Genomic DNA, 23,943 nt, shown 5'->3' with positions numbered 1-23,943 from the left:
GCCGGCCAAAGGCGCTAAAATAATTTATAAGCTGCGGATTTCTGTTCATGAGAAGATGCTGCTGAAAGTGAGTAAAGTTGAAGAAAAAAAAATGTCATTCTGGGGGGGGCGGGGGTAGCTGAAACGCATTAATTAAATTTCTGCACTGGTGAATTCATTTCAATGGGACTGACGTTACGAGCAAGGTCACAGAAGAATTTAACTTGAAAGTCACCTCTGTACTTTACAGGGTAAGGGGGGGGGGGGGGGCGACTCATGAGTCCTTCCCCTCGGAGGAGGTGGTGAGCGAGGAGCGTTTGGCCGTCCCGTAGGGCGCGTAAGGAGGAGTGGAAGAAGAGGGTAAGCGGGGCAGAGTGCATGTGGAGGGAGTGACGGGCGGTCTTTCGGAGGGGCAGGAGCCTGGCGAGGAGGAGCACGGTTTGGGTCCTCGGGCGAGTGACGACGTAGATGAGCCGGAGAGGGGCGACGTTCTGGGGCCGTACCCCAGGACGCCCGTGCTCATCAGAAACTCCCTGGAGCCGTACGCCGGCGGGGTGGCTCCCCGGATGCCCTGCGGTCGGCCGGGGTCCGGCGGTAGACTTCGCCGACAGGGAATGTCGTAGACGCAGGCGTCCGGTCCGTACAGAGCTTGGGATCGCACGTGGAGGCGCAGCGTCCGCTCCCTCTCTTCCATCTCACGCCGCTCGTGAATGGACGCCATGAGGGCTTTGGAGAGGCCGTCGAAGCGGGACGACACCGAGGGTGCGGCGGACTTCTGAGGAGTCAAACTCACTTCCCGGAGGTTGTCTCGAAGACTTTGGGTCTTCGTGGGCAGACCTGCTGGACTGAGATCCCTGGACATGAGGCCCTGGAAAGCAGGCGAAGGCTCTCTTTGGATGAAGCCCGGGAACGAAGGGGAGAGGTCTCGGGACGAGAGAGCCTGCAGAGAAGGCGACGGGTCTCTTGGCTGAGGGGAATGCCGGGCGACGCCCACAAAGACTGGGCTGTAGGTGTGAGGGCCACGCTGCACCGTGCCGACGTCCGGACCCAGGGTCATGAAGTAGCCCACCGCAGACGCTCGACACTGGGGGTCCGCGGTGGCGATCAGATTGTCGTAGGAGCTGCTGCTGCCGCCGCCGCCGCTGTGGTTGGCCTGCGACTTTGCGCTCTTGTGGCGGCCGCCGTGTTTGAGGCTGAGCGTCATGGCCCCGGAGAGGGTGGCGCCCTGCAAGGGAGGCAAGGAAGAGGACAAGACTCCTCTCAAGGGACTTCCGTTGGTGTCCAAGCGAAAGTCTGGACTTTTGTTGTCTCCTTGTGGCTCTGAGGTCTTCAGCAGCTACACATAAAGGATCAAATAAACGGCTTAGACTGCAAGCCGCGTCAACAACGTTTCCAACCAGATTTGGAGGCTATCTCAGCTGACGTTTGGGTGAGAGCTGCACTCGAAAATCAGTTGAGCCAAATGACTCAACCCCAAAAAAAACAGGGTTGTTTTTTTTACAAAAAAAATAAAATAGATTGTAAAACAACACCCCCATTTTTTGTGTTGGGTATTCATTTGACTCAACCTTTTGGATATTTATTTCACCCAAATTGTTTGTTTGTTACCTTTTACACTCAATTTGGGTTATTTTTTCATTCAAGTGTTTTTAGTGTGGGGACTGGACCTGGTTAATTTAATTTGGTAGTAACAGCCTTAGAGTTGTAGTTTAATTTATTTCCCAATAGTGACTTTTTGTTTTATCTTGTACCAACTAATAGTCCATATATGAATTAAAAAAAAAAAAAAACTAATACTAAAGTAAAAATAATGCATTAAACGTAATAAAAACTCACAAACTTGAACTAACTGAATAATCCAAAAGGATTATAAACCTGGTCCAGTATGCATCCCATCTCTCCTGCCAAAGTCAGTGGAGAGGCTCATGAGGATAAGCGGTGTAGAAAACGGCGAGACGAGCACCTGCTCCGGAGGAATGGGCGACGATCCTCGGGAGATGGCCTCCAGGACTGGTCGCAGCTGAGGCACAGTGGGAATGGAGACGGGGATGATGGATTTGGTGTGGTGACTCATCTCTGAAGAAGGGAAGGAATAAAAACGGAGAGATTTTTGTGTCATCCTTTGCTCTTGCTTTCTTTCTTTCAAGATATGTTTTTAAATGTGTTTGGATTGTTTTCAAAGTGCATTTAAAGATGTTTTCAATAAAGGAAGTGTCATGATTGCCGTTAAAAACATTTTAGGGATAATAGTAGACTGCGTAGCAGAGAATGCCTTGCTTGGCCCTGTACCATCCATGGCGGCTCGGTGACTTTTCAGCAGCCCGTGTTCTGGTTTGGGCGGCAACGGGGGCGGACTTTTCTGCGGTTCCGGTCCAGCAGAGGCCCTGCTGTGTTTGCCATTGTCGCTCACTTTGACGGACAGCTGCCTGTCCAGCTCGGGTCTCAGGAAGGGAGGCTGAATGTGGATCACAGACTTTTTGCGAGGCCGGGCCGAGTACCTGAGGGGGCATCAATAGAATCTCAACGGAAATAATTCAATCATGGGGGGGGGGGAAGTCATTATTTCCCAATATTTATTATCATGAGAATGTAGTTCAAATCAGCCCCATTTTGAAGGGTCAAGTGTCTCACCTTGGGGAGATGGGGCTACACGCCAAGTACTCCAAATTGTTACAGCAACCTCGTGTGAACGGATTTGCTCCCCCCTGAAACTTCCCGGTGACCTGCGGGAAACATCCAAAACACAAATGAGCGTCTGTGATGTCATTTTCATTTGACAGAAAGTACCAAAATGGACCGACTTGTTCATTGGTGGTACGCCCCCGCGACACCAGGAATAGATGGAAGCCCGTCAGGCCCAGAACGGGCAGGAGAAACAGGCCCGATATGCTGATCACGACCAAACTGTTTGGAACGCTTTTAAGGAAAGAAAAGAAGCGTTCCATCAAGTGAGGAATAACTTGACTACTTCGCCGTGTGCCTGCAGCAAGGATACGTGACGGTGCAGTGCAGCTTCCACAACTGGTCCGTGTGGTGCAGCACGAAGACGAGGCCAAAGCTGAACACGCAAACCATGTGACCGGTGAGCGACAACAGGAAGAGGAAGAAGTAGCGGTAGTTGCGACGCCCGATGCAGTTGTTCACCCACGGGCAGTGGTGGTCAAAATCCTGCAATGTGGCACCAGAAAAAAAAAAAAAGAATCAAGTTGTCATATTATTACAAGGAAGAAAAGGGAAAAGACCACATTTTCTCCATTTTCAGCATTTGCTTGAGACAGAAAAAAAAAACGTAGTCATTTCAACCAGAGTGTGACAAGTGGATGTTAAATGTGGGTAATTCTTAATCTAAAATACGTATTTTGATGAGATCTTGGACGAATAGCATGTTTTGTTTCTTGTCTACGTGTTTTATTCTCAAAATTCTGGCGACTGGAACATTATTTATTTTTATCCAACTCTCTGAGAAATTGAATTTCCAGCGAGGCTCCAAAGTACGAGAGCGAAGGATTAACCTGATTAATGACATCTCTCTCGCTCACTCTCTCTCTGCCTGTCGTTCACAACAGAAATCCTTTTTATTGACTGTCCCCCCCATCCACACACACACCACAGCAACACTGGCCTGCTGGACGTACCTCCATTTTTAAATTTTTGTCATTCATTACCGCTCCACCACCAGCACCCTCCATTTTTTTTTTCAACGCACGCACATTTTAGAGCACAGGCCAGTCATTAAAATACTCAGACGTTCATCATTTGAAAAACATGTCATCATTAAATTCATTGATAGAATCTGTAGACCGATATCGATACGATACGTCGGTGAGGGATACGTTACAATAGGATACAACATGACACGGTACTAGATTCGATAAATACGATCAAATGTTAGCTGGAGGCGAGATGACGCAATGCAACACAACACGAGTTCAACTAAATAGTTTGTCATATCAATGCAGCATCATAACATGCCATGATATCGACTTGACCGACCTCCACGCAGCGATCGCACACGCTGCAGTGTGAGCATCGAGGCGGCCTGTAGAAGTGACAGGAAGCGCACCACTTCATCCGCACTTGGATGCCCCTCACCTCCACGTTCTTATAGAGAGGCGCACGGAACTCGTCGTCCTTGTCTTCGTCCTCGCTCGCTGCCAGTTGAAAGCAAAGCAGGCGAGTTGTGTGTCACACATGACGCCAGCGTCGGGCTTTCCGTCAATTTGTTCACTCACCCATCGGGAGAACGCCGGCGTCCATAAACGTGGCCATGGTGAAGTTGGCCGAGACAAAAAGGAAAAGGACGGCGCAGCACGGCGGCACGGCAGGGCAGATGGTCACCGCCAGCCACGGGCATCTGCAAATTCACACAAAAAGATGAATCATTAAAGAGCACTAAAGGTCGTCCAAAATGGCGGCTTCAAATCAAAATGGCCTGTTCCGTTTTCCAAACTCGGGCCCGCGAGACTTTTTTCTTCTTCTTAGGAAGGTCACGTGCTCCCAATTAAATATCGATACGGCAAAATGGTGTCAGGCTCATTATTGGTTTTACATTTTAATAGGAGACGCACACAATTTGCTATGTTGAGGTTGTCAAAATGCGATTTATGTCACAAAACGGTTACGGAAATCAAAATACTTTTTCCTGTATTTTTTTTCCCTCTCTTCATCCGGCACGCAATCAACTCAATAAAAATAATTTCCCCGCACAGTGTGCTGACAAACGTGTGCCCTGTGAGTATCCATCCCCGCTCAGGTTGAGGTTAACGCAAATCAAGTCCGCAACAAAGACTTTATGGGAGATAATCTTCATCCCGTTTATTCCCACGGCAGCAGCGCCGGATCCCAAAAGTAATTGTTTACAGTGAAAGATAAGCGAGTATTAGTGCGTGTTCATCACGGCTCCCACATCAGGAGGATTACCAAGGGACGGGGCTCCCTCCGGGCTGCGGCGACACAATTCTTTTCACTGGAGATTAATCTGTTGATTATATGCTAATTGCTCATTGTGGTGCTTTTTTTTATGTTCAAATGGTCACGGATTAAAAATAAGGACGACAACACAATGATAAATGAAAATGTTGAAATAGCATACGATATTGACCGTTGCCTTCTAACTGTGCACGTTGCTTTGATGATGTCACCGCCGCGTGAGATTAGACGACGGATCTGAGTAATCAGGTTACACAATGGGCGTACGAAAGGACCTCCGGGAATGTTCATGGTGTAGATTGAGATGAAGAAAGTGGTCCAAATATTCCCGACGATAATGAAAGTTAAGTGAGTTGTTGTCCATCGATCAAAAGTGAGCATGGGTGCTATATGTTTGGGGGAGGTAATGGTGGGGTAAAGCAGTGGGGGAGGGGTCCCCATTGCTGATGCCATGCCAGATGCAAACCCACTAATCCCCCCACCCGCCTCCCCACCGGATTATCAACTCTGGATTACAGGCCCTTTCTGACAGTCCATTGTGGAATCCTCGCCGTGGCTCGCCAGCACCGCCGTATATCCTCTATCATATAGTATAAAATATAGTAGAAATCATTGCGCTTTTTGGGGGGGGGTGCATTTATGCATTCAAATAAAGCGACATTATGGCATCAAAAAATAATACGAAAATACGAGGAACTGATGAAATATAATTAAAATTGATTGACGACTAATTTAATAAATTATAAAACATTTGTATGCACAAACTGTTTGTGCATAAAATAATTATATCTGCAAATTATGAAGATTAAGATTAAGAACCATTTCACGCGATGCACGTTATATTTTCAGTGTCGATGAACACACTGTTAAAAAACAAATACTGGACATTACGAATTTACGATATTACATCCACTAGATTAGATTGACAGGGACAGACAGACAGAGATAGATGCAATAGCTATAACTAGCTAGCTAGCTACATAGAGAGAGAAAGAGAGAGAGTCTCCAGAACTAGATAGCAAAAAAAGGGGGCCCGAGTGATCCCCATCAAATGATTTGCTGCAATAGCTTGTGCTCCACTGCCACATAATTGGATCATGTCGCGACCATGTGACAAATCATTGGACTGATTTCTTGAGGACCAGATTACAATGAGGACGGACGGTGGCCGCTGGGCCCACCCGGAGACCATCTGGACTGTGGGGAAGGACACTTCATTACCCCAACAAGACAAGCAGCACCTAATGAAAAGATCCTGGCCGGCAGAGCTGTATTAAATCACACACACACACACACACGTAGTGTAAGCTGCTCACGTCGCCCTCATCCCCGCAGTGGGTCAGTGGCACAGCAGACAGTCAGTCAAGCTGCAAGTTGGTCAAATAGTGTCACTCTTACATTCATGACATCACTGCCATGTTGGATGATACACACCGTCCAGTTAATAAGCAAAAGCTAATTCAGATTATCCTACTAAAATTTGTGATGATGCTTTGCTGGACATTTGTTTACAAAAAAAAAATAAAAAATCTGTGTACACACACAGAGTCAAAAAATGTTTGTATTGCAAGGCATGTAGACAAACTCCGGTTCCAACCCACATTATGAAAACTTCCATAGTAAATTCATTGAAGACTACACTGAAAATATTATTTTTTTAAATAACCCGATTATGGGTTGTCAATTTATTCTTGGGGTCAATTTGATCCATTTCCCCCCATTTTTTTAAACAATCACATTTTGGGGGTTGCTCTTTACAAAATGGTTGTTCTCTTTTCGACCCATAATTGTTTTGTTTTTTTATTGTGTGAATGTTGATCTATACGCTCCCCGCAATTGACTTGTCTTCTCTATTTTATTTTGGGCGGATTTAGGCGTCACATTAAAAAACAAGTTCAAGGTCTGCAGAACAAAAGCAGGAAGATGGCAAGGAAGAGTCAAGCGAGCCAAAAATTAACCCGACAAGGCTGCTTTTTTTTTTTTCATACAAACACATCTGTCCAAACGGGGGGGGGGCTGGAAGGATTTGAGTGCGTGAGTAAGTGCAGATTTAACAAAAATCTACAAGCAATTATATCTGCATCTGCACCATGTGCCAAAGTCAAAGAATCCACACTCAAGTTTTCCCAGATGTGGGGGAGATCACATGGCATTGACCAGATCCTAATCCTCGTGCATTCCCAACCCGCTGTCACATTCCAATGTACTGTAAAAGGAGAAGAGAAAGTGGGGCAGTTCAAAGGTCACGATGGAGTTCAGCTGGTGAGGTAGAATTCATTCAGTCATTTTTGTTTGTTTGTCCAATGAGATGTCAGCCTTTCTGTGTTGTCACGTCAATCTACAGTTACAAATTGTTCAACTGTACTTTGGGGTAGGATTGACAAGTTCTCCAATTGTGACGTGACAGTGGTGGTTTGAAGAGGTTGAAGTCATCATGGACAGCCAAGTACCAAACGCACGGCCCAAAATTAGTTTACACGCACCACAAGTGGATTTTTTTCCAACCTCGCACCACAAATGGGTCAAAATACGGCTCCCAGGAATGATTTCAACCTCGATGCGAAGCGTCACAGTTCAAAAGTGTACATTTTCTACATTTAAATGCGTAACAAGGCAGCCTGCGGCGTCTTATCAGTAAAAGTGTGCTACATGGCTGAGACCTCGGGTGGCCCGCTGACAGCCAAGCAGGTCAGTGTCATGGCACATGGGTAGCATATGTTCCTGTTTGTGGGGGCACGTGGCAATTAGAAGAGGAAATTAGAATTGAAGGCAAAAACGGATGACAGCTTGACTCAATGGAGAGATGAACGCAAAGACAAATGGATTAATGATGGATGATGGATCATGTTTTGTTGGATGAATGGATGGCTGGATGCATATATTGGTGAAATGAATAAGGATGGATGAATGATTAAATGCGAAGACAAATCATTTTGATGCATGGATGGATAAGATATGGATCGATTTTCCCACTTTTTTCAGCTTCAAAACTGCAAACAGCTCTCTGGTCTGCATGTTTGCTTAAAAGCAAATGCAGTTTTCACAGGTGAAACCCAAAACCCAAAACAAGCACTATCTAATGTTTGAGCACTCAATCTAACCCAACATCTGTGCAATTAGAAACACAGTTCCAATACTTTTGCTGAAAAGGAGGTGGCGGCTTCACAACTAGATGTTGAAACCATGAAATAAAAGTTGCACTTCTAAACGATTGTCTCATATTCATTTTTTGACCTGAAACCAATTTTTTGATCTGAATTGACCTTGCCGCTCCAGTACTTTTGGAGGGGGACTCCATTTGTGGATGGATGCTGGGACATATGGATGAATATTTGGACGTCGGGATGCGTGTCGGGCCGGATGAATGCATGAACGTGTGCGGTCATGGAGCGATGGAAGTGTGGATTGACGTTGGGATGATAAACGATTTTCAAACTGTGTGCCCATCAGTCATATCGTTTTAATGCCCATTGATCGTCAATGGGGGGGGGGGGCATCTTTAGATGCGCCACCCTTTAAGCGCCCCTGACTGTTTTCACGGCATGAGAGAAGCCACCTGTTGTGTCCTGTGCGTGTGATAATATTGAAGTCAAGGTGATTCTGGCAAGCGAAGTGATTCCACGCAAAGTATTCCCAAAAGTACAATTGCGTTCATATGACTTACATGTGATGGAGTTCATTTACAAAAATCCCCAAAATAAGTTTATCCATTTTTTGGAGGTATTTCTAGTACTCACTATAGAGAGCTTGTTTATCCAGAAAAAAATACATATCAGTAAGTACAAAAAAGACATACTGTACTTCTGTCATAATTGTGGGAATGAAATTGCTTTAAAAAGTACACAACAGTGAAAGTAGACAAAGTCTTGGTTTAGAAAGTGAGTCACTCACGTGAAGACGAAGAAAAGTGAGGTGGAGCCCACCAGCAGGCAGGCGGCGGTGCACACCGGGATGAAGGCGGACGCTCGGAGCGAGTCGGCGCCGCTGCCCGCCATCCTATCCGTCCGGTCCATCCTGTCCATCCTTCCTTTCCGCGTTACATTCAAGTCTCCAACCGGCCGGCGCGCGGGAAAACTCCCTCAAACGACAACACAAACATGTTCAGACGTGTTCCATTAGGAACAAACTGAATTTTTTTTTTCAGGACATGAAAAGCGAAGGCAGAAGAGAGAAAGAGCTGTGCACGCGCGCACGCACGCTCCAGAATCATGCCGCCCTTTGAGCGCCTCCAGCCGGCACGCCGCCTCCGGATCATCCCGAAGGTGGAGCTTTCACTCGCGGGTGACGTGAACGTTGACCACGCAGCTTTTGCAGCCCTCCGAGTGTTATTTTTAGCGATTGAAAACAAAACCATAGTCTTTACTTTTAATTATGATTCCAGAAGAAACATTTAAGGAAAACAAAAAAAAAAGTATTTATGGGTCGTCTGGATTTAAGGCAAATGGTTGTGCAATCATTGGAGTAATTATTGTTTATTTTTTGACAATTTAATGCCGAAACAGAGATTGGATGTTTGCATTGTTGGATGCATAAATGGTCGTAAAAAGCAAATTGTGTATGCATACTTTCCACCCCAAAATTAGAATTTAGATTGAAGATGCAGGTCAGGCCTTTTGATTGCGTTTAGGCCAAAAGAGAAGCCCTTCCAGTTTTTGCTCTAAGACCACTGGTCAAATGTGAAGCCAATTTCAACACTCTTCCATGTTTTGGCTTCCCTCGTCTTCGTAAGAAAAGCAGTAACTTGTTTGCAGATTAACACCTGTCTCGCTCCCTTGAGTAAAAGGATGGGTTCACGATGACTACAAGCTGATTGGTGCAAAAGAGTCTCCTGCTCGTCTATAAAAGTCCCCAAGCCTCATTCGTCATCAATCCAATCTTTCCGAGACGTTCAACAGCAGCTGCTTCGCAACCATGGACACGGAGGAGCTGGTTGAATCCATCATCCGAGCGCTCATGTTCCTGGCGGGCATCATCGGTAACAACTGGTTGGCCATCATCTCCATCCCTTCCAGGAGATCCAGCATCGGCACCAACGATGTGCTCTTCATCAACTTGGCCGTCTCCAACCTCATCACCAACTACCTGGTGGACCTTCCAGACACAATTGCCGACGTTGCCGGCCGCTGGTTCATGGGCGAGGTCTTCTGCGGCATTTTCCGCTTCTGTGCCGACCTGTCAGAGACCAGCAGCATCTTCACCACCTTCTTCATTAGCGCTTTTTGGCACCAGAAGTTGGTGGGCTCGCTGAAACGGGGCGGCTCCCCCGTCAAGCTGGACAACGTGCGCCTGGTGCTCGGCCTGCTGGTCGGCAGTTGGGCAACGGCTTTAGCTTTCAGCATGCCGCACTTCTTCTTCGTCAACGTGAAGGCGACCAACGAAAGCGAGGAGGACTGCGTGGACGTGTTCCCAGACGCCTTGTCCAGACAGACCTACGAGGTCTTCTACTTGACGCTGGCCAACGCGCTTCCTCTCGCCGGGTTGCTGTTCGCCAGCGGTCAGATCGTGGTAACGTTGATGAAGAACCAGCAGCGCATCCGGAGTCGGGCCGCTGAACTCGGCAAGGATAAAGCTCACGACGGAGCCGTCGGGACAGTTTCTGGGCCGAGCGCCGCCTCACCGAACCACGTCAACACGGGCGCAACCGCCTCCGGTTCGTGTCCGGACAGCGGCAACGCCTCCGGTGCTCCACCCAAGCCATCGAAGGTGCATTCGGGGAAGCCCAACAGCGGCTCCCAAGTGCGTGCGGCCAAGAGCGTGGTGGCGGTTGCCAGCGTGTTCATGGTGTGCTGGTTGACTCATCTCCTGCTGCGCATCACCAACAACTTCCGCACCTCCTCGCTGATGGTGGAGGTGGCCAGCTACATCGCAGCCTCCTACACCTGCATCATACCCTACATATTCCTGCACGGAGTCAAAAAACTCACATGCTCGTGCAAAAGGTAGAAAGAAACAAAAAAAAAAGCTGCGTGAATTTCAACTGCAAATAAATTTAGCATTGTGTGCACATCTCGTATCCACATATTTGTTCAAAATCATCTCGTGATTTGCTGTAATTATCAAAACTATCAAATGAAAATATTAAATATTCCACTGAGCAGTGAACATACACACTGGCATTTCCAAGATACTGTTAATTTATTGTCGACAAAATAAACAAAAGTATAAAAGCTGATTTTTTTTTGTTTGTTTTTAAACTCTTGATGCATTGATAATGAGCAAAACATCTTATTAAAACTTCTTTATTCCCACCAGGCTAAAACAAACATGATTGGGTGAACAATCCAGCGCAAGGCGGATAATTAGAGGAAAAGACAACAACAATTTGAGCATTCCCTTTGGTGATGACTGTACGGGAAGCCTTGAGTGCTGTTTTTAATGAAACGTAATTACATTAACAATAAAAAAAAGTGACGTCCCTCTGCGGTGTCACATCATGAACAATGGAGCCGCCATTTTAAGGCGGAGTTGCTTGCACAGCAATAGTGAGGCTGGCGGAAACGAGACCGAAAATTGGAAAAGCAGCCTTATGAACACATCAAAAAAAATAATCAAATCGTTTTTATATACATTGTCAATAAGGCGCTGATGTTGTAAATGTGTGTCTGTGCTGTATTTACACACATTTCAATGTTGTGTTTTGGGACACTAACCATTAAATAAGTTATAAAATCTGCATCATCAGTCTCTTAACAGTCATATCCGTGCACTATGCTGTAATGAAAATTCATACTAGGCAATTTACTCCAAAATAAGCAGATGCACAACTCACAAGTGATAAGCTTTGGGCTTGCGCAGTAAATAAATCCCAGGATGAACCTAAAATGCAGCATTACCTTGACAGCTGAAATTAATTTGGCATTCGCTAAACTTCAGAATGCGCAAGTCCAACTGAACCACATTAATAATTTATTTGAGGTTTGTTGTAAAATGTCACCTCAGACCTTTTGAGTAGCGCGTAATGCTGACTGATACGTGAATCCTTTACAAACGTGACACATGTTATCATCTGAGCGATTAAAGGCAAAGTCGGCAAACGTCAGTGAAGCTTATCAAGTTTGGCCTGCAGAGACTTGAAGTTGCCGATGGTGTGCTGGAGGGCAGCGTTGGGGCTGAGAGATTGTAGCTCCACCAGGTAACCGCAGATGTTGTCCAGACACACGTTGGTGAAGCGGCGTCTGAGGCAGAGGGAAACAATATGTTGGCAATTAAAACAAGAGGAAACAGATTAGGGGTTTTTTCCAATGCAGAAATTGATCAATTGAGATTCTAGTTGTAATATTCAAAGCAAGCTAAGTTCAACATTTTTTTTTAAATGAAAAGTAGTATGTTTAAGACTTTAAACTAATTTGGATTAAAGCCGAAATTTCACAAAAAAATGTCCTCTCCTTTGTAGAGAAAATGTAACTTTTTTTTGATAAAAGTTGCAATGTTATTTGAATAAAGTTTCATAAGTTGAAGAAAAATAAATCTTCAATTTTGAAATAAAACGTTGGATGCTTTGGCAATATTACGAGGAACATACTTTTTATGTTGGAGAAAAAGTATCATGTTTTCAAAATAGTCCTTTTCAAAATTAGGAGTTGTAATATGAGAAGCAGGAATGATTAGTATATCTTAAAAAAATAAATAAATAAATAAGTAAAATCAACTGCTCAGAATCCTGTCACATCACCATCCAAATGTTATCTGCACCAGTTTAGACGGCCAGTTTGACAGACGTCTGACTCTTCAGCTCCCTCCAGAGGTCAGAAGCTGCACTGCAAGTGAAGTGGCTTACCTGTCATACGTGGGCACCCTAGTGGGGTCGTCGACGTAACCTGACAGAAGCACGTGGATGCACTCCACCAAGTGCAGAGGCTTCTTCAGCCGCTGCCAGTAAGGGTCCTACAACGGACAATGTTGACGCATATTTATTTTGAAAATGATGTGGATGTGATTTGAAGCGTGTACCCTGGTTTTGAAAAGCTGGTCGTAGACCTCCAGGAGGCGGGGCAGCTGCACCCCGATCTCCTGCATGGTGGACGTGACAAAGCCTGCATCCCAGTTGAGGCGACACACCTCCTGCTCCAAATACTTTACGAGGAATTCTGCAAACGCACAATGCACACAGTAAGTACACTTTGCATACTTGACACATGGAACTCGCTTCACAGTCAACACACAACAAATCAACACTTTTTACACAGTGCTAATCAGTGCTGTTCAAAATTCAGAAGTGAATTGAGCATGACCCTAAATTCCTTGAAATTAAAATAAATGAATGGGCCAAATTGGCAACTGTACTTCCATTTGGAAGAAAAATGTATGTTAAAACTCTCATTCTCACTGAAAAGTGAAGAAGAGAAAATGAGTTTCTCTGAATTGCATTTAATTCACTTACACTTCCCGAAATTCTAATTCAATTCTACATGCTGGTGGTTGGAGGCAATTTAAATTCAAACTCATCCATAGAAGTGAATTGTGAAATTATGAATTTTGCACAGCACACTTTCCAAACGGAACATACACACATTATAGCATACACACTTTGCAAACACAAACTTTAACGCTTGTAATGACAGAAACACGAGCAATCATAATATACCGCCATCAACTAAACAGCCAGCATCCCAAATACGGTACGCCAAGGAACACACTAAAGATGCACCGCAAGTGCCCAAAAATGAGAGAAGAACGCTAACCTAGTGGAAAGTATCGTGGCGTTCCCGCATAGATCCTGCCCAGCGACACCAGCTTCAAACTGAGGGATCCCATCCTGTCCACGGCACTCATGGCCACCGTATCTGCCAGTTCTGCGAGAAAAGACCGGCAGCAACAAATCAGCCCCAAAAAAAAATGATGAAAGCAAAAACACTGTCTTGTTTGTGTGTTGTAGGGCAAATGACCTTTCTCTATGATTTCCTGCCAAAGCGAGTGCACCAGAATTGGATCCGAGTGACCCGCGCAGTGAATGATGGCCAGCTTGCACTCGGACAGTTTGAAGTGGTCAGCATATTCCCCATACAGCTGCACGCATAAACGGTATCACACTTACAAACGACTCCCATTCCCTAAAGCTGTGTTCATGAGCTTTATGGAGCCAAGGCACAGATTTTACAAGAGCGAAATATCAAGGCACAACACCAAACAAAACCGTCACAAACAGGATGAATACTGAAATTATTACAATGTCTCAATTTACTCACAAAAACGTGATTAGTGCAGTGGTTCTCAAACTTTTTACGCCAGATGCCACCAAATAAAATTCTGAACTCAGTATCATCAACATGAGCAATGTTAAAATGGAGCAGTGTTATTAGCATAAGTGTTCATAAAAAAATGAGGGATTTCCTAAAAAGTCTATTTAATAATATTGTAAGCAATTGCAGCATTATGAAAAGTTTCTTCAGTTACACTTAATTGATTAAATTAAAATGTATGAGAAAAGTTTAAAAACAATCAGGTTATAGATGCTAATGTGTTGTTGCATTTGGACAATATAACACAGATTTAAAATTCTAATGACGCTGTTGCGAGTTACCTTCGTGATGTCCATGAGATCCGAATCCAACTGAGAGATGGCGGTTTTCACCGACGGATGATTGGAGTACTGTCGAATTAGCGTCTCCTGAATCTGGAGTTGAATGCGCACCAGCTAGAAAAAAGCAGAGCGGTGTTAGGTGCGTGGGCAGGTTTTTAAATACAGATTTTTTTTCTGAATTAAATTCAAGCCCCTCAAAAAAAAAAAAAAATTACAAATATAGTGATTTTTATCGTTGGGGAGCTTTGGGAGTGATTCTTCCACCCAACAATGGTTGAAAAACGGTCAGCACCGACAACAGTAAATTTAAGACCTATGCCTCTACTTCGACTTTATTTTGACAGGATGAAGCAGGTCTACACTGCACCTCCATCTTCTCCTCCAGCTCATGGAGGAATTCGCCGTCTGCCGCCTGAGCGGAGATGCAGGACGAGCTCTTAGCGGACAAGATGGCCCGGGCCAAGTATTCCAGACGTTGCTTGAGCGAGATCTCGGTGCTGCGTGCACAAAAGAGATACATTGAGGTTGCTACAAACAAAAGAGGTGTGACACCTTCACACACCTGTGCATGTCAGCAAGACGGGCCAGCACGTGGGCGGCCTTGCCAAAGTTGCGGTTCTTCTCGTAGTAGCGCCACAGCAGATCCATGTTGTGCACTTTGCTCTGATCCTGTTTGATCATGTGCATGAGATGCTCTTCAAGGTACGGCGAATTCACCTGGACCAAAGAGAAGCCCATTGGTAAAGATCATCAGATAACATTTTGAACTGGACTTTCTTGGCACCTTCTTGGCATTGTCAATCCTTTAAATTATCTTTTTAACTTAAGGTGAATCCTCAAAACGATAATCAAACTGATTACTGGTTGACATAGGAAAAGCCAACTTATATAACATCTTATGTCCACCCGATATTTTTTTCGGTCCAACTTCTAAAGGGCAGCCTGGTACTCTCTGTCTCAGGCCCAAATAAAACACACGGTACCTCGAGTAATTTGTCCGCAAGATCGGCCTGGATGAGCCAGTTGTACAGGGCGATGTGAAAGAGCTCATCTTGGGACCTCTGAGCCAAGCCGAAGATCTGCTCAAACTGCAGTGGAAAGAGGTTCTCATTTGAAAAAAAACAAAAAAACAAAACAGCAGAAACTGTACAAACAAAAACAAAATCATTTCTCACTCACATGGGCTGTCGCTTCCTCGTTACTCAGCATGTTAGGATCCGAGGTGAGGACGGGAGGCCCCGGCTGCTTTGGCACGCTGGGGGACTGAGGGGCCGCTTTGCTTTGGTTCACCAGCTCCTGCATGGTGTCCGTGATGCATTTATAACACGATAGCCTGCAGGTAGAGAATTGGAAAACGTTCGTGGCAAAAGAAGTCAACTTGTTAGTTATTGCACTGTTTCGTTTTGAGTTTAATACTTGATATCATTTTTGCTATCATGTGAGATGTCACGTCTCTGTGTGCGAGCGTGTATCGATGAAGGGACATCGAATAATCTTATTACCAATCCTACCTTTCCTGGAAGGCGAGCTGTCCCGTCTGGTCCTCCTCAGGCTCTCCATTTTTGTAAAAATGGGGTCCCAGCCTCTGGGGGTCCTTCTTCTCAGCCGCCGTGAGGCACAACTCAAGGACGCCCTCGTAGAAACGCACTGAGATACATTTGCATCGATTAAACACAGGGCGGTCGTGAGCGGTGCTAACGGCGGTGTCGAGTTATACGTTACCTTGTCGGTACTGGGAGCAAACCAGTGGGAGGTCAGTGTGCTGGCTAATCTGCTGGTAGAGACGCAGTGACTCTCTCAGGGTTCTTTCCTTATCGATTTTGTTCTGGATCTGCTTGGAGCTCTGCAGCAACTCGTTAGCCTGAGTTGGAGAACATCAATAGAACATTTTAAAGTCCAAAATGTGAACGATGTAACTATTTGCAGATTTGAAAGGCTCGATAACTCAAGTGACAATTATTTGTATTTTTGCTCTGAAGCGACAAAATTGGGTTGTGCGTCAGGACCGTGTCAAACAGATCTTCACCTACTGCTGGATTACATCTCAAACGATAACCGGGGTTCATATAATCTGTATAGATTATAAATCTAAACTATGGCAAAAGCATGGAACTTTAAATATGGTGAGTTATGTTACATTTGTTCAGAAACAAATTGAGTGCACTACTTGGCAACAACCAGCAAAGATCACCACTACAGACGCGACTAGTTGTTAAATCCATTGGCTCTCCCTCATACCTTGGAACAGACGCTGTCATCTGTGCTGTAGAGCATCGGGCACACATCCCGCAGGTGATTGCTGATGGCGTCCACAGAGGCGTTATCCTTGATGTAGACGTTAATGAGCGCCGTGACCAGAGCTCCCGAAATTTCCTTCCCCCGGATCACCACATCCTTGAAACTCGCTCCCTTCATCTGCTCCTGAAAATCCTAAAAAGAGTGGCAGTGTGAGTTGATAGGAGAGCGACAAGCGTAGGTGTGTAAATGCTACCTTGGGCAGTTCAGACATTATGAGGCGGAATTGATGATCGCAAAGAAGCTTCCAGAGGGCCAGAGTCTGATAGGAGCGATGTACGAGCGTCTGGATGCTCTGCAGGGAAACTTTCTCATAGAGCTGAGCCTTGGCTGGAAACAAGAATGAGGGAAGAAAAAAAGTTTTTATGATTAGGTTTGTAGTTCCCAGTGATGTAGGCTACATGGCAGCATGAAAACCAAACTGTCCCGTTTCTCAACACTCACTGTGATACTTCCTCTGAAGCTCCTGCTGGACCTGCTGAGAGCTGGCGCCATCCGGACGCATAAAGCCCAGCAATCGTTGCTGCAGGTTGCCAGGGGAACTAAAGCTGCAAAGGGATCACGATCAAAAGAGTGAGCATGCAAGACATTTTTATTAGGGATATTTGTTAAGTTTAGCCTGTAGTTATTGTATTTGCTATCATGTCTTTAAGGAATTCTTAACCATCATGTCTTACCTTGCACCGCCGAGAGAGGATGGACTGAACTGAGAGTTTTTGTCCAGAAACTCCTTCAACCTGTAGAGCTCCAGAAGGACAGACTCCAGATGATAGGAAGCGACACTGCTTTCCAACTGTGATGATGATGTTGAAACGGAAGAGTGCTTGTTGAAAATGATCAGTTCACCTTTAAGTTGACCCCAAATGCAGTTTGCAAATAATACTTACAATACTGACAGTCTGACTTCCTGTGCTGATGATATTCTCCACGGCGAGGCTCCCATCCCAAATATTTCTGTTTGAGAGAAGCCAGCGTGGAAGGAAGAAAAGTGGAGAAAACATGAGTCCTCCGCACGGGTTTGACACGAGGAGGCCCCCCATTGGTCCTTATCGAGTGGGGGCCAGTCATACTGACCCAAGAACGCGAGCAAAGTAGACACAGATGCCGTTGTGCTTCCCGGAGAAAATCACCTCGGGGCCAACTGACATCGGGGTGATGGGAGCAGAGCCCGAGTGCATTGGAGTGAAGGGCGTGGCCAGCGGTGGGGGCAAAATGCCTGGTGGATGGTCCAGTACTTGAATATTAGGCACTACCAGGATTGGACATTCCATTCGACACGTGCACAGTGGAGCAAACATTTACCTGGTGCTGGCGAGCTTATCATGGGTCCAACATTACTAGGTGGTGACATAGCTGCGGGAAACCTCATCTGGGCCTCTCCTCCATATCTGATAACACACACACACACAAACGTTTAACAATAAAATCTCAGCTGTTGTTTTGCTCATAGTTCTTTAGTGTCAGCCGGAGGAATGGAAGTAAGTCGATGACTAAGCATTCATTATCATTTGGAGTGGTGCAAAGCGGAACTGGATCATAATGAGAACCAAATCTAGGAAAGTGGAGTGCCAAATAAGTGCACAGCGCGCATGCGTATATTTTTAGCAGCTTTTCCATTGCACCGATTTCACACCCAAAGGGCTCGGCACAGAGTGGTCATTTTGCCATGACAATATTTTGGGGCCGGGCGGATACAAAGGTAGCACTTTCCGAAGCTCCTTCGAGGTGGTTCTAAAAAGCAGGAACCTGTAATCGAAAAGCGGCTTTTGTGTTATCAAACCTGAAGAAGGCTCTGGTGGCCCACTGTGAGACCTCTCTGTCACAAGCAGCATTGGAACAAGCCAGGATCAAGGCTGTCGCGCAAGCCTGCTCCTCCTGATCACACACAGAGGTAGAAATAAGTTTCGACACATTCCGAGAGCGCAAAAAAATGATTTTACCCGGTGCAGCTTGAAGAAGCGCTCGATCTCCTCGCTCTCCCCTCCCGCGCAGCTCACCAGCAAGTGACGGAGCTGATCCACGGGACGGAGCTTTTGGAAAATGTGACTCCCCTATAAAAAAGTCAGTCTTGCCGTTAGCATTTCAAACCCGGGGCTTGACATTGTGTATCTTGCGGCAAGAGGCTTTAAACCTTTGCTGAAAGGAGGACAAATTTCTGTGGGGTGATGTTGTGCTGCAGAACCACCACGGGCGAGTCCGTGGCTGGGATCAGGTCCTTGTTGAGGGGAGTACAAATCCTGCCTGGCCTCTCCTCGTTGATGGCGCTTATAGCCCACGTGTGTCCATCCACATTAGATATCATCTGTGTGGAAAAGGAACTTGATTATTTGCTGTTACAATTTTCCAATAATCCTGAACATAGATTATTGGGGGTCAATGCCAAAAGGTGAGTTTACTGACTCGGGTTGGCGTGTTATTCAGCCTAGTCTGCTAGCTAACATGTTTGATGAGCCTAACACGAATGTGGATTGTTTGCGTTGAATAATTTATCTACTGCGTATAGTTGTTTAAGTAAGATGGGTTCATGACTGTATGTGATAGAAGCGTCAACGCCATCCTTCTGCTTTTCTCTCCCTCTGTGAAAAAAGCGTACCGACCTATGTCATCGAGATATGAGATTATAAGATTTTAGTTCATGGTGGTAGAACTGCTTGGCTATTCCGACCTGAGTTTCCATCAAGGGCTTCTTGAAGGGGAAAGAGTCATGGTTGATGCACCACAGAAGGTCGTTGTCCTCCGTCTCAGAAGCCGCCATCAGTAAAACACCTACGAGGATCATCCAATATCATCAAATATCGCCAATAAAGAAACGCGGATATGTTCAGGTATTACCTTTACAGTGCAGCGCCTTGTGGACCTTGGCGGGTTTCTGCAGCGTGGACGACGCCGAGAAGCCCGGCGGTAGGCGCACGTGAACCAGCGAGAGCAGGGAGGGTCGGGCCGGCGTGTGCCTTTGATGCGGTGGCGCAAAAGGTGTCGTGCTGAAGTAGAGACGCACGCCTGAGGCGGGGAAAAATGAAAATAATACCAGGAGCGTAAACATGATGCGTTAACACAGACAACTGCCACAACATTCGGCCTACATGCACACATACCGACAATCAAGTGGCATTTGAGCATCTTTCTTGTGTTATTTTGTGTCCCCCCCCCCCCCCCCGTTCACCTGCATGTGTCACAGCAAGCAGGTGGCAGTCAGACGACTCCGATATGCTTATCACAGCGATTTGGACGATGGGCTTGAAGACAGAACGATCAATCGTCCTGCATGGGATCAGTTTATAAAACAACATTAGTTTTCTTGTGTTTGAAATAGTAGGGTAAAAAAAGTGAACTCTGTTTCAATGTGAAGATACCTGGCTATGTTTCCGGCGGCTGCGACAATGCTGTTTTGAGACATGGTAGCCACGCGACTCAAACATTGTCCGTCAGCACCCAGGTCATACACCTGGCATATGGAAAAGATGGGGTTTTAATGCAGAGCATAATTGTGGACAAATTACGCAATACCACCCCAAATTGAGTTTCTCAAGCCATGACTTGGAAAATTATAAATTCACGGCGGAATGACACCATCTGAAAAACTAAATTAATTTGGGAGTAATCACAGGTAATTTAAATGTGGGCAGGTGTGTGCTAGCTCCCATTTAGGATGTGTGGGGGTGTGTAGACTTTTCATATCCACTCTATATATGCCCTTTGGTGACATTGTTGTGTGTTGGTGTTGCATGAGATTTTTCTAATGGAAAAGTAAGTGCCTTGGCTCAATAACATCTTGGGAAACTTGTTAAATTCTTCATTCTCTGAGCATTCTGAACGCATTTAGAATAGAGGTTATAGAAATCTAGGCGTGGGAACGGTTTGAAATTGCAAAAAAAATACGTGTCCTATAAAGTCTGTAAGTCATGTACACCATACATACTGTAGAATTATGGTAAACAGAATCAGAATGCCCATTTTTGTGATTATACTCAGTAAAATTGACAGACGACATTGGAGAGCTTCCCCTCTCCAGTGCAAATTTAAATACCTGTAGGACTCCTTTCTCGGAGCGTGTAAATAGCGTGTTGCGGGAGTTATCCACAGCAATCTGCACAATTGGGTCTGGAGAAGAGAAAAACAGGTTTGATGAAAGAAAATACTAAATTGAAGTTATTTCCTCTGGGCAGGAATCCCGTGTGCGTACCGTCCTCAGAGAAAGAGAACTGGAGCACAGAGGGAACGAGGAAGGACAAGGAGCTCTTGGAGTGGTTGATCTTGCGGCAGCGCTGACTCAGCCAGCCCGCCTCCGCCTGGTAGGCGATTTCGTAAAGGCAGCCATCCTTGCCCGCCATGAAGATGCGACCCAGGTCGGTGGAGGTCACCGAGAGGATGTAGATGTTGTCGGTGGGGATGGAGAAGAGGGGGTCCGTCAGCAGCTGCATGCCACCTGACATGCTGTCGTTTAGCCCTGAGACACCACAGAAATACACAGGCTGGGATGATTTATTTGTACAGCAAAAAAAAGGGGGGGTATAATAATTTCATATTATTAAAATACTCATTTTATGATGGAAAAAAAAACTAATTTTACATGAGTAAAGAAAGTGTTTTTGTAAGGAAAAAAAAAATTAAATATGAATTTCACGAGCAAAATGTCTTTCACATGTGACTTCCTCATATTCGAGTGTGACAAGTCAATCAGAAAGCTTCTGCAATTCTTTTTCCTTTATGTAATCCTTGAAAAAGCAAAAAATATTGTATCCTTTAAAGTTGAAGTGACTTAATATTGCCCAAAAAAATACACTTGTGATTCGAATAACACCAAACCTACAATATAATGATGCATTTGGAACAATAAAGGTTTCCTACTGATAAAGACCTTACTCACTACATTCCAAACTCACCAGCATGGCCCTTTGGGTAGCTTACCCCCAGGATGACAACATCCACGGATGTGGCCAACACAAGCAGGTAATGAATGTGAGGCTGTAAAATTCCTGGGAAAATAACAACAAACATTAAACATCGCATTGACACTTGAATCAAATATACAAAAAAATGCACTGTTCACAAGTACCTTGTTTTGGTTTCACAAGGCCGACTGCAAGAATAGTTTCGATGAGGCCGTCAAAATAGGTGATGTCTCCTCTGCGAGACACATCGCCGCAAATTAATCACACAGTGGTTGCACCTTTCAGTCGCTCAATCTCATGCGATTCTACTAACCCGTCTTCATAATTCCACAAGAAGATATCGTTGTCAATTGTGAGCCATGCTCGAGAAATCTCGGGAAAAACTCCCATCATGCAATTGAATTGCATATCTGAATATTATGTTAAGGGGAAACATAGAAGTCTCCATAAAAAAAAGTAAAATGGGGAAAAAAAGTACATGATTTTGAATTTCACTTGACATCATATGAAATATTGTATTCATGTGTAATGTAGCATGTTTACACCAGATTTGTTGATAGTTATTAGTTACTATATGTATTTACAATGCTGTGACACGTCCCAAATGTGCCACTTGAGAAAAGAAAAAAAATGTTTAAAAATGTAAATTGTGTAACTTCCAACGTAAATCCAGACTTTAGCATCAACCTTCCATTATCAATCAGAAGGATACGACTGAATTGCTCCACCAGCTCTGGCGGCAGAGGAACTCGTCGCACCGCGCTGAGCTCTGGCAGGTTGGGCACGCTGAGTAAACCTGGACCTTGAAGGGGATAGTCCATGTCGGACACTCCAGAGAGGGAAGGTATATCTAATGGCACGGACGTTATCATGTTAGCATTTGTCACAAAAACAACAACAACAACAACAACAAAAATTCTTTGTATTTAAATCCATTCCTTAAATATGTCATTGGTAATGTAGATCAGAAGTGTCAAACCTGCCACAATTTTCCTTAACTACTCAAAATTATCCATCCATAAAGTATCACTGTAATATGTGGGATTTATTCCCACCTTGTTAACTACAAAAATAACAATTGTTTATAATTTGGTGATACATGGAAATCTCCCGGGAAGTATTCTTTTTAGGGGGTAATTGGTTGTAAATTAAAAACTGTGCCAGTGAATAACTCCTCTCAGGTGGCTGTCCCAAAACATCACAATGGGTACATACAAAGAAGCAGTGGTGGGGTTAGTAAAAATACTTTAGTTAAATTCACGTTTTTCTGACATTTGTACATAATTTCAGTATTTTATTTAATTCTTTTTTTTTTTTTTTTTTTTACTTTTGAGCCCCAATTTGAAAACAGATATCGGTACTTCGTACTCCTTGGTGCCGAAGTCTGGGTCCCCATCGTGACTTACTGTGAGAGGGCACGCTGAGGAGCTCCGACAAGTCCGGGAAGCAGCGGTCATCTTGCAGGTGTCGGTCGACGAGCCGGGCCGAGCTGTCGAGTGCTTCGGCAAGAGCAGCGGAGGGGCTGCTGTGTCCGGCGCTGGACGGCATGACTTCAGACTGCCACTGGCCGACGAAACTAACCGGATAAAAATGTCCAGTCAAACGAAGACATGGAATAATACACAGCGCACTATTTACGTCACTTGGTGTTTAAATTGGAGTTGACGTGAGTGACGTAAAACTGGTTAGAACAAGTAAACGTGTAGTTCGAGGATGCTAGCAAGGAGGCTAAATGCTAGCGTTGCTGAAGCGTGAAAGAATGCCAGAATGAGTGAGCTCGTCATCTTACCCGAAAGGGAATGATTCCGCCTATTTAGAGAATTATTCCGCCAACGCCCGTTAGTTTACTAAGTAATTTGAAGAAAGTAAAGGAGAATATATTAAAACCGATGCAATTGAACACCAAACTGCCCGCCAACCTCATGCGTGACTGCTTAGGTCAAAGGTTTTACTTCCGAATTGTTTAAAATAAAATAAAAAATATAATTTTTATGATTTTGTAAATTAATTCACGGGGATTATTAATGCTTCAAAACAGCTGCAAATATTATTATTTCAAAGGGGTTTCAAATATTTTGCTATAATTTTGAACAATTTCACACTAAAAAAGAAAACGTTTATTTAGGGTTCAAGTAATGTGTTTTACGGCGGTTGAGAGGGTCCAAATTTCATCAAACGCGATTGCAAACAGACTGCACTCAAACTCACATAACTCAAAATACATATCGCTTCAATACAATACAATTCAACTTCGTCAGATAACGCATTTAATATCCTCCTATATATCAGATTTATTCATTTATAGTCACCTATGGCAGAATAAATTAT

At 44.8% G+C, this 23,943-nt stretch overlaps 3 protein-coding genes across 4 annotated transcripts; 1 reads left to right on the top strand and 2 right to left on the bottom strand.

Moving 5' to 3' along the window:
- Nucleotides 1-237: 237 nt before the first annotated feature.
- On the bottom strand, nt 238-10,845 carry zdhhc8a (zDHHC palmitoyltransferase 8a). Of its 2 annotated transcripts, XM_088280681.1 has the most exons (9): nt 8,800-10,844; nt 4,212-4,333; nt 3,973-4,130; nt 2,975-3,147; nt 2,781-2,883; nt 2,611-2,702; nt 2,269-2,477; nt 1,943-2,055; nt 238-1,315 (listed from the first exon to the last, which is right to left on the bottom strand). In XM_088280681.1, the coding sequence occupies exons 1-9, from the start codon at nt 8,928-8,930 to the stop codon at nt 254-256; spliced, it is 2,163 nt and encodes a 720-aa protein (XP_088136807.1). In that variant the 5' UTR covers nt 8,931-10,844; the 3' UTR covers nt 238-253. The 2 variants fall into 2 exon arrangements, with proteins under 2 accessions (XP_088136807.1, XP_088136806.1); XM_088280680.1 differs by having other exon boundaries at nt 2,611-2,883; nt 8,800-10,845.
- On the top strand, nt 8,793-11,553 carry ora5 (olfactory receptor class A related 5). Its single transcript, XM_088280682.1, has 2 exons — nt 8,793-9,170; nt 9,660-11,553. The coding sequence occupies exon 2, from the start codon at nt 9,820-9,822 to the stop codon at nt 10,849-10,851; it is 1,032 nt and encodes a 343-aa protein (XP_088136808.1). The 5' UTR covers nt 8,793-9,170; nt 9,660-9,819; the 3' UTR covers nt 10,852-11,553.
- nup155 (nucleoporin 155) lies at nt 11,132-23,554 on the bottom strand. The gene is made up of 34 exons (XM_088280675.1): nt 23,405-23,554; nt 23,022-23,191; nt 22,328-22,465; nt 21,929-22,025; nt 21,780-21,850; nt 21,607-21,699; nt 20,907-21,170; nt 20,751-20,824; nt 20,077-20,168; nt 19,887-19,984; nt 19,556-19,723; nt 19,389-19,489; nt 18,855-19,025; nt 18,664-18,774; nt 18,504-18,598; nt 18,026-18,111; nt 17,798-17,939; nt 17,611-17,677; nt 17,401-17,516; nt 17,168-17,271; nt 16,920-17,053; nt 16,667-16,858; nt 16,151-16,289; nt 15,940-16,075; nt 15,608-15,761; nt 15,412-15,516; nt 14,991-15,145; nt 14,796-14,925; nt 14,429-14,542; nt 13,794-13,914; nt 13,590-13,700; nt 12,859-12,995; nt 12,686-12,792; nt 11,132-12,083 (listed from the first exon to the last, which is right to left on the bottom strand). Exons 2-34 carry the CDS (start codon nt 23,161-23,163, stop codon nt 11,945-11,947), a joined length of 4,104 nt encoding a protein of 1,367 aa, XP_088136801.1. The 5' UTR covers nt 23,164-23,191; nt 23,405-23,554; the 3' UTR covers nt 11,132-11,944.
- Nucleotides 23,555-23,943: the final 389 nt, after the last annotated feature.

This window comes from Idiotropiscis lumnitzeri, chromosome 18 (genome assembly GCF_059441095.1).
Source record: "Idiotropiscis lumnitzeri isolate Australia: NSW breed Sydney's pygmy pipehorse chromosome 18, RoL_Ilum_1.0, whole genome shotgun sequence".
NCBI lineage: Eukaryota > Metazoa > Chordata > Actinopteri > Syngnathiformes > Syngnathidae > Idiotropiscis > Idiotropiscis lumnitzeri.
The sequence above is the reverse complement of the archived record's forward strand: the minus strand, read 5'-3'. Positions and strand labels throughout refer to the sequence as shown.

What these genes read in the sequence shown, in the direction of transcription:
- zdhhc8a (XM_088280680.1), bottom strand. Translation starts at nt 8,930, where the DNA reads ATGGACAGGATGGACCGGACGGATAGGATGGCGGGCAGCGGCGCCGAC. An exon ending in CGCCGGCGTTCTCCCGATGG is followed by an intron (nt 4,131 to 4,211) that starts GTGAGTGAACAA and finishes TTCAACTGGCAG; the next exon opens with CGAGCGAGGACGAAGACAAG. An exon ending in CGCCCATTCCTCCGGAGCAG is followed by an intron (nt 1,316 to 1,942) that starts GTGCTCGTCTCG and finishes CTTTATGTGTAG; the next exon opens with CTGCTGAAGACCTCAGAGCC.
- ora5 (XM_088280682.1), top strand. Translation starts at nt 9,820, where the DNA reads ATGGACACGGAGGAGCTGGTTGAATCCATCATCCGAGCGCTCATGTTC.
- nup155 (XM_088280675.1), bottom strand. Translation starts at nt 23,163, where the DNA reads ATGCCGTCCAGCGCCGGACACAGCAGCCCCTCCGCTGCTCTTGCCGAA. An exon ending in CAGCTCGCCTTCCAGGAAAG is followed by an intron (nt 15,762 to 15,939) that starts GTAGGATTGGTA and finishes CTCTACCTGCAG; the next exon opens with GCTATCGTGTTATAAATGCA. An exon ending in ATCTCATGGACATCACGAAG is followed by an intron (nt 13,915 to 14,428) that starts GTAACTCGCAAC and finishes TTATGCGTGCAG; the next exon opens with CTGTATGGGGAATATGCTGA.